General features: G+C 49.1%; 1 protein-coding gene across 11 annotated transcripts in view; it reads right to left on the reverse strand.

The window, feature by feature from the left end:
* Positions 1-2,373, reverse strand: part of LOC148662360 (uncharacterized) — a 31,067-nt gene extending 28,694 nt beyond the window's left edge. For all 11 annotated transcript variants that reach the window (XM_088631896.1, XM_088631894.1, XM_088631895.1 and 8 more), the window contains exon 1: positions 2,218-2,373. In XM_088631896.1, the coding sequence (XP_088488022.1) occupies positions 2,218-2,296 (79 nt within the window). In that variant the 5' untranslated portion in view covers positions 2,297-2,373. The remainder of the gene's footprint in view (positions 1-2,217) is intronic.
* Between the last annotated feature and the right edge of the window lie 6,406 nt (positions 2,374-8,779).

The raw sequence follows: 8,779 nt of genomic DNA on the forward strand, positions 1-8,779 counted from the left end.
CAACACCTCCCACTGTGTCTCCTTTCACTCTTGACACCACAACACCTCCCACTGTGTCTCCTTTCACATCTGACACCACACACCTCCCACTGTGTCTCCTTTCACATCTGACAACAGACCTCCCACTATGTCTCCTTTCACTCCTGACACCACCACACCTCCCACTGTGTCTCCTTTCACTCCTGACACCACACACCTCCCACCATGTCTCCTTTCACTGCTGACACCACCACAGCTCCCACTGTGTCTCCTTTCACTCCTGACACCACCACACCTCCCACTGTGTCTCCTTTCACTCCTGATACCACACACCTCCCACTGTGTCTCCTTTCACTGCTGACACCACCACACCTCCCACTGTGTCTCCTTTCACTCCTGACACAACCACACCTCCCACTGTGTCTCCTTTCACTCCTGACACCACACACTTCCCACTGTGTCTCCTTTCACTCCTGAAACCACACACCTGCCACTGTCTCTCCTCTCACTCCTGATACCACAACACCACTCACTGTGTCTCCTTTCACACATTTACTCCTCTCTATGTACTAAGTACAATATTAACGCAACTGTTATCAGATCTGTTCTTGCTGTTATTTATAAAACAACTGCAGTTTTATCAGAATCAAAGATGTTAGAAGCCTGAAATGTCAGCAAATAATAAGATTTAATATATTATTAGATACATTTAAGGAAGTTAACAAAAAGTGTCTCCATTACTGAACTGCTGTCTTTAAGAAGTACACACACTGTTGTGTCTCCATTACTGAACTGCTGTCTTTAAGAAGTACACACACTGTTGTGTCTCCATTACTGAACAATTGTCTTTAAGAAGGACACACACACACTGTTGTGTCTGCATTACTGAACTCCAGTCTTTAAGAAGGACACACACACACTGTTGTGTCTCCATTACTGAACTGCTGTCTTTAAGAAGGACACACCTCTTAATGTGTCTCCTTTCACACATATATCGCTTCAATAGATGACTTTGGATTGTAATTATCCTCTCGGGGGAAATTTCTAGCAAATGAGGAAACAAGAGAGCAACAGGATACCGCACTGTTGTGACATCATGCGGGGGCGTGTCCAGTGTGGAGGCGGAGCCCGGGTGGAAGGGCGGGGCCTCGTCTGTGTAGTCCCAGCTCATGAGCCCCTGTAAGGGCACCCTGGTCACACCCCCTGACAGGACGAGCAGAGCCAGCCCCGCAGGGGGAGGGGTGTGTGACAGTGACAGCCCCGGAGGGGGGAGTTCGACACCGACTGATTGACACTTGTTGTGTTCTTGCCTGACGCACCCGGCTCTACCAGACCGGGACCCTCTAAACAGGGTCAGTCCGGTCCGGTCCGGTCCCCACTGTGCTAATGGCTCTGTTCTCTACCAGACCGGACCCCTCTAAACAGGGTCAGTCCGGTCCGGTCCGGTCCCCACTGTGCTAATGGCTCTGTTCTCTACCAGAACGGACCCCTCTAAACAGGGTCAGTCCGGTCCGGTCCGCTCCCCACTGTGCTAATGGCTCTGTTCTCTACCAGACCGGACCCCTCTAAACAGGGTCAGTCCGGTCCGGTCCGGTCCCCACTGTGCTAATGGCTCTGTTCTCTACCAGAACGGACCCCTCTAAACAGGGTCAGTCCGGTCCGGTCCGGTCCCCACTGTGCTAATGGCTCTGTTCTCTACCAGACCGGACCCCTCTAAACAGGGTCAGTCCGGTCCGGTCCGGTCCCCACTGTGCTAATGGCTCTGTTCTCTACCAGACCGGACCCCTCTGAACAGGGTCAGTCCGGTCCGGTCCGGTCCCCACTGTGCTAATGGCTCTGTTCTCTACCAGAACGGACCCCTCTAAACAGGGTCAGTCCGGTCCGGTCCGGTCCCCGCTGTGCTAATGGCTCTGTTCTCTACCAGGCCGGACTCCTCTGAACAGGGTCAGTCCGGTCCGGTCCGGTCCCCGCTGTGCTAATGGCTCTGTTCTCTACCAGAACGGACCCCTCTGAACAGGGTCAGTCCGGTCCGGACCCCTTCAGGAAGCAGCAGCAGAGCCGAGCAGCAGCTGGGATCCTGGATACCTGCAGGTTACTCCAGATCCAGCTGGTGCAGCTCCTCTCCAGCAGATGCAGGCCACGCCTCGAGCGGGACCGTCAGATCGCTGGGCCAGCGCGGACAGCCAGTTCCCGAGAGAGCCCAGTCTGCGGGCCAGCCCCCTCGAACCCGAGACCTACCTTCCACCCCCAGTCCCAGAGCCCAGGCCAGGAGGGAGAGCAGGGGGATGAGGGACGAAGCCCGGAGCAGGAGATCCATTGTGTTCTGTCTGCAGCTCTTCCTCCTTCTGTCAAAGAGGAAGGATATTAATAGGCGCAGTTCAGAGCAGAGAAACGGACATGGCTGCCCACACACTTCCTGTGTCATCAGCGGCATCCGAGGCAGAAGCAGGGAGGGACTCTCTGATCCGGTCTTCCTCCCTCTGTCATTTCTCCCACCGGGAGCCCCACGGAGCACACAACCCAGTCGGCACCCGCTGGAGTGCAGGAGCAGCTCTCATTGAGCGCGCTGCAGGGTCCACAGGCGAACAGCTGTTGTGTGCGCGTGTGTGTGTGTGTGTGTGTGTGTGTGTGTGTGTGTGTGTGTGTGTGTGTGTGTGTCCTGTGATGGACTGGTGTGCTGTCCAGTGTTTGTGTATGTGTGTGTGTGTGTGTCCTGTGATGGACTGGTGTCTTGTCCAGGGTGTGTGAGTGTGTGTGTGTCCTGTGATTGACTGGTGTCCTGTCCAGGGTGTGTGTCTTTGATATGTGTCCTGTGATGGACTGGTGTCTTGTCCAGGGTGTGTGTGTGCGTGCGTGCGTGCGTGCGTGCGTGTGTCTGTGTCCTGTGATGGACTGGTGTCCTGTCCAGGGTGTGTGTGTGTGTGTGTGTGTGTCCTGTGAGGGACTGGTTTCCTGTCCAGGGTGTGTGAGTGTGTGTGTGTGTCCTGTGATGGACTGGTGTCCTGTCCAGGGTGTGTGAGTGTGTGTGTGTGTGTCCTGTGATGGACTGGTGTCCTGTCCAGGGTGTGTGAGTGAGTGTGTGTGTCCTGTGAGGGACTGGTGTCCTGTCCAGGGTATGTGTGAGTGTGTATGTGTGTCCTGTCCAGGGTGTGTGAGTGTGTGTATTGTGCCTGTTGCTTGCTGGAAAATACACAAAACAAAGAGAGTTTTTTATACTCTCAGTGCAGACAGAGTCTGCAGCCACCTGACAGAAGAGCAGCAGCAGCAGCACAAGTAACTGCTGGAGACCGACGCAGGGTCACCTGGTTCCAGCGAGACTCCGATGGTCCATTCCTGGGAGACCCTGTGTCCTCTGTCTCCCATCACGCTGCACTGCATCCTCTCAGAGCTCTGCGGCTCAAGAACAACGGTGGAGCTGACAGTATTCCCAGTGCGCTCACTGGCGCCGCCCTGCAGGCTGTCCCCGGTACTGTTCCTCCAGAGCAGCCGGGTGGTTTCATCACAGGCAGAGGAACAGGTGAGGAGGCAGGTCAGGGTGACGCTGGAGCCCCTCTGCACCGCTCCAGAGGGGTCTGAGCTCACTGGAATGAACAGCACAGCACTAAACACACACTGCACTCTGACCCCAGGCCCTCTCCCTAACTGTGTGTCTGTGTGTCTCATGGAGAGACAGCTGTCTGTGATCTCCTCTCGCTCACTGTGTCTCCTGTCCTCCTGTGTGTGTTTATGACTGAGGGACTCCCTGTGATCTCCTCTCTCTCACTGTGTCTCCTGTCCTGCTGTGTGTGTTTATGACTGAGGGGCTCCCTGTGATCTCCTCTCTTTCACTGTGTCTCCTGTCCTGCTGTGTGTGTTTATGACTGAGGGGCTCCCTGTGATCTCCTCTCTCTCACTGTGTCTCCTGTCCTCTTTATCTGGTTTGATCATATTTTTATTAATTTGCCTCACAATTTTTGATTGCCGTTTTGGTTGTTTAGGAAAAAAGTACTACTATTTTTTAAAGGAATTAAACAAAAACAGAATTATAGGCAGATTTAGATTTATAATATATAAAGTATATCTATATTATAATTAATAATCTCCAGTTTAATTGAGGGGCGGAAGTGGACTCGCCTGTTTAATTGAGCGGCGGAAGTGGACTCGCCTGTTTAATTGAGGGGCGGAAGTGGACTCGCCTGTTTAATTGAGGGGCGGAAGTGGACTCGCCTGTTTAATTGATGACCAGAAGGGCGCTCGACGCCACTTCGTCTGCAAGCTGAACGAACAGATGAGTGTCGGTGTCCTGCTCTCCTCGGGTTACTCACTGTACCAGTTAGTAAGAAAATATGTTTCACTTCACTCACAGATGTATTACATGTTTGACTTACTGTTTGTCCGGTGAAATCGCTGGTCCGAAACACAGGCGGTCCTTTTTCTGAATCATTATGTAATCTGTTCTCCTCGCCGGCTCTTAGTCTAACTGTTTAGTAGCTAAACCCGACGGAGTTCTTCCTGAATAATTATTTGTATACGTGCACCGTAGTGTTTTGTTAATTTTGCTGTCTTGGTCTTGTAACAAAACCAGACGAAGTTTTTCTCTATTAATTGTCTTGTAGGTCCACCGCAGTGGTTGTTAATTGTAGCGTTTTCTCACTACACCAGACGAAGTTTTTTCTTTGTTAATTATCGTCTCTATTCCTCGGACGGGGTGTTAATTAGGATTTCTAGTCACTGAACTAGACGGTGTTTTTCCAGAATAATGATCTTATGCCTCTCCTATCCTGGTTGGTAATTGTACTGAACCAGACTAGGGGTCGGGGCGGCGGTGTTGAGGCTCGGTAGTGTTTTTATGAATAAGTATATTAGATCTTCACCGTACTGTTTAGCTGTCTAGTCACGATACCGGACAGAGATTCTCAAGAATAATGATTTTACATCTGCACCACACTGGTTGTTAATGGTAAAATTAGTGTTCCCAAACCAGGCGGTGTTTTTACTAAATAATGATGGTATACAGTATGTTCTCCGTTCTGGTTGTTCATTGTGCTGTCTAATCGGTGAAGCGGATGGTGTTTTTCCTTAATTGTTCTGTATTCACCGTACCAGTTGTTAATTGTATTACTTACCCGCTAAACTGGACTGCTTTTCCTAAATTTCCTATCTTCACCATTTTGGATCTTAATTTAATTGTCTGCTCACTAAACCAGGTGGTGGTTTTCTAGAATACTTATATATTCTCCGTACTGGTTATGAATTATATTGTCTATTTGCTCAATCAGAGTGTTTTTCCCTAAGTAGTTATATATTCGCTATACTGTCAGAATTAGTTTTTCCTTATTAATGATCTGTTCACAGTACCAGTTCTTAATTGAACCGTCTAATAACTAAACTAGATGTTTTTTTCTGAATGCTTAGGTTATGTATTCACCATACTGGTGATTAATTATCCTGTCTAGTCACTAAACTGCACAGTTTTTCCTTGTTAATTATCTTATTTTCACTGTGCAGGTTGTTAATTTTACTGTGTAGTCACAGGACCACAGTGTTTCTCTTGAATACTTGTTCTACCGTCACTGTACTTTATTAATTTTGATTTATAGTCACTAAAGCAGGCAGTGATTTTCCTGAATTATGGTGTACTGTATATTCCCTGTACTGGGTGTTATTTTAACTCCTTAGTCACTACACCAGACATAGTATATTCACCGTACCAGTTGTTAATTGAACTGTCTACTTGTTAAACTAGACTGGTTTTCCTGAGTACTGACAGGTCTGTGATATAGTCACTGTCCTGACTGCTGATTGTACTGGAGTCACTAAACTAGATGGGTTTTCCTGAGTACTGACAGGTCTGTGATATAGTCACTGTCCTGACTGCTGATTGTACTGGAGTCACTAAACTAGATGGGTTTTGTGAATTCTGTTGTGTATTCACTGTACTGGTTGTTAATTTGAATTTCTAATTGCTAAACCATACAGCTTGTCCATATTAATTACCTGTCATATTCACTGCACTGTTTAATTGTGCTTTCTAGTCCCTCAACCTGATGGTGTTTTTCATGAATACTCAAGTTCTATATTCACCCTGCTGGGTGTTAATTTTAAGTCACTAAACCGGATGGAGTTTTTCCTTATTAATTATGTTCTGTATTCACCGTGCTGGTTGTTAATTACACTGTCCAGTCACTGAACCAGGTAGTTTTTTATGAAAACTGTTATATATTCCCTGTACTGGTCATTCATTCTATAGCTGTCACTAAACCAGCCAGTGTCTGCAGTGGGTGTCCACTGGGATGGTTATTTTCATTTATGAGTTATTTTTTCTTGACACTGGTCAGTCACAGATGATTATAATGATGACTAGAGCCCAGTGCCTGGACACCCATGGGTGTCAGGAGGAGGAGGAGCCCGGGGGTGTCAGGAGGAGGAGGTGAGGAAGAGAGCCTGTGGACAACACGCCTGTGTTTCTCCAGCACAGCAGCTCTGGGCCGGAGCAGTCGGGACTCGGTGGAGCACAGGCTGCCTTCAGGCCTGTTTATTCCCACCAGACGCAGGGAGGGACTGGGAGTGGGGTAACACTGTCCCCCGCTGGAGAGGGCGCCCCCACACCTGCAGGTAGAGGACAAGGGGGTCTGCTTGACTGGTCCTGAAGGGCAGGTGAGGTCAGACCAGGTGAGTCTCCCTCACAGGCGACGCTGGTCTTCCACGATCCCACTGGGAGCAGACTGGACCGATCCGGATCCGCGCTCTCTGAGGGGGTGGAGCAGGAGTCATCTCTGGGAGACGGCCAGGATGTTCCTCCTCCTCCTCCTGCCTGCTGGAGCCTGTGAGGATGACGATGGTGATAAAGAGCTGCTGGTGCCCCTGGTCCAGGTGGAGATCTGGAGCCCCAAGAGGACTCCTCCTGCTTTCTCTCAAAAGCGTGAGCAACATCACAGCGGGCTGGATGAGGAGTTCAGATGCAGGTTGGATACTCTCTGCTGTATTAATTCCCAGATTTTCCAGGATGTCCAGAGGCTGACAGTGGGAAGACAGGTGTGGATTAGTTGTGATCCATGTTGGATGATCTCTCCTGTATTATTTTCCCTAATTTTCCAGGATGTCCAGGAGCTGGCAGTGGGAAGATGGGTTAGATGGTGTCTCCTGCATTTTTTTCCCCAGTTTTCCAGAGGCTGACAGTGGGAAGACAGGTATGGATGCAGGTTAGGTGGTCTCTGATGTATTCTTTTCCCTATTTTCCAGGATGTCCAGAGGCTGACAGTGGGAAGACAGGTATGGATTAGTTGGGATGCATGTTGGATGGTCTCTCCTGTATTATTTTCCAGGATGTCCAGAGGCTGGCAGTGGGAAGATGGGTTAGATGGCGTCTCCTGCATTCTTTTCCCCAGTTTTCCAGTGACTGAAAGTGGGAAGACGGGTATGAATTAGTTGGGATGCATGTTGGATGATCTCTCCTGTATTATTTTCCAGGATGTCCAGAGGCTGGCAGTGGGAAGACAGGTGTGGATTCATTGGGATGTGAGTTGTATGATCTCTCCTGTATTTTCCAGGATATCCAGAATCTGACAGTGGGAAGACCGGTATGGATGCAGGTTAGATGGTCTCTCATGTAATCTTTTTCCCTACTTTCCGGGATGTCCAGAGGTTGACAGTGGGAAGACAGGTGTGGATTAGTTGGGATCCATGTTGGATGATCTTTCCTGTATTATTTTCCAGGATGTCTAGATGCTAACAGTGGGAAGATGGGTTAGATGGTGTCTCCTGCCTTATTTTCCCCAGCTTTTTTGAGGCTGGCAGTGGGACAACAGATGTGGATTAGTTGGGATCCATGTTGGATGATCTCTCCTGTATTATGTTCAAGGATGTCCAGAGGCTAACAGTGGGAAGATAGGTTAGATGGTGTCTCCTGCATTCCTTTCCCCAGTTATCCAGAGGCTGATAGTGGGAAGACGGGTATGAATTAGTTGGGATGCATGTTGGATGACTTCTCCTGTATTATTTTTCTGGATGTCCAGGAGCTGGCAGTGGGAAGATGGGTGTGGATTAGTTGGGATGCATGTTGGATGATCTCTCCTGTATTATTTTCCAGGATGTCCAGAGGCTGACAGTAGGATGATGGGTTAGATGGTGTCTTCTGCTTTCTTTTCCCCAGTTTTCCAGAGGCTGGCAGTGGGAAGACAGGTGTGGATTAGTTGTGATCCATGTTGGGTGGTCTCTCTTGTATTATTTTCCAGGATGTCCAGAGGCTGGCAGTGGGAAGATTGGTTAGATGGTGTCTCCTGCATTCCTTTCCCCAGTTTTCCAGAGGTTGACAGTGGGAAGACAGGTGTGGATTAGTTGGGATGCATGTTGGATGATCTCTCCTGTATTTTCCAGGATTTCCAGAATCTGACAGTGGGAAGATGGGTATGGATTAGTTGGGATGCGAGTTGTATTATTTTCCAGGATTTCCAGAATCTGACAGTGTGAAGACCGGTATGGATGCAGGTTAGACGGTCTCTCATGTAATCTTTTTCCCTACTTTTCAGAGATGTCCAGTGGCTGACAGTGGGAAGACAGGTGTGGATTAGTTGGGATGTGAGTTGTATGATCTCTCCTGTAATATTTTCCAGGATGTCTAGATGCTAACAGTGGGAAGATGGGTTAGATGGTGTCTCCTGCCTTCTTTTCCCCAGTTTTCCTGAGGCTGACAGTGGGAAGACAGGTGTGGATTAGTTGGGATGCATGTTGGATGATCTCTCGTGTATTATTTTCCAGGATGTCCAGATGCTAACAGTGGGAAGATGGCAGGAGACGCCATCTAACCCTTCTTTTCCCCAGT

This window comes from Lepisosteus platostomus, chromosome 5, assembly GCF_059453375.1.
Source record: "Lepisosteus platostomus isolate fLepPlt1 chromosome 5, fLepPlt1.hap1, whole genome shotgun sequence".
Taxonomy (NCBI): Eukaryota; Metazoa; Chordata; class Actinopteri; order Semionotiformes; family Lepisosteidae; genus Lepisosteus; species Lepisosteus platostomus.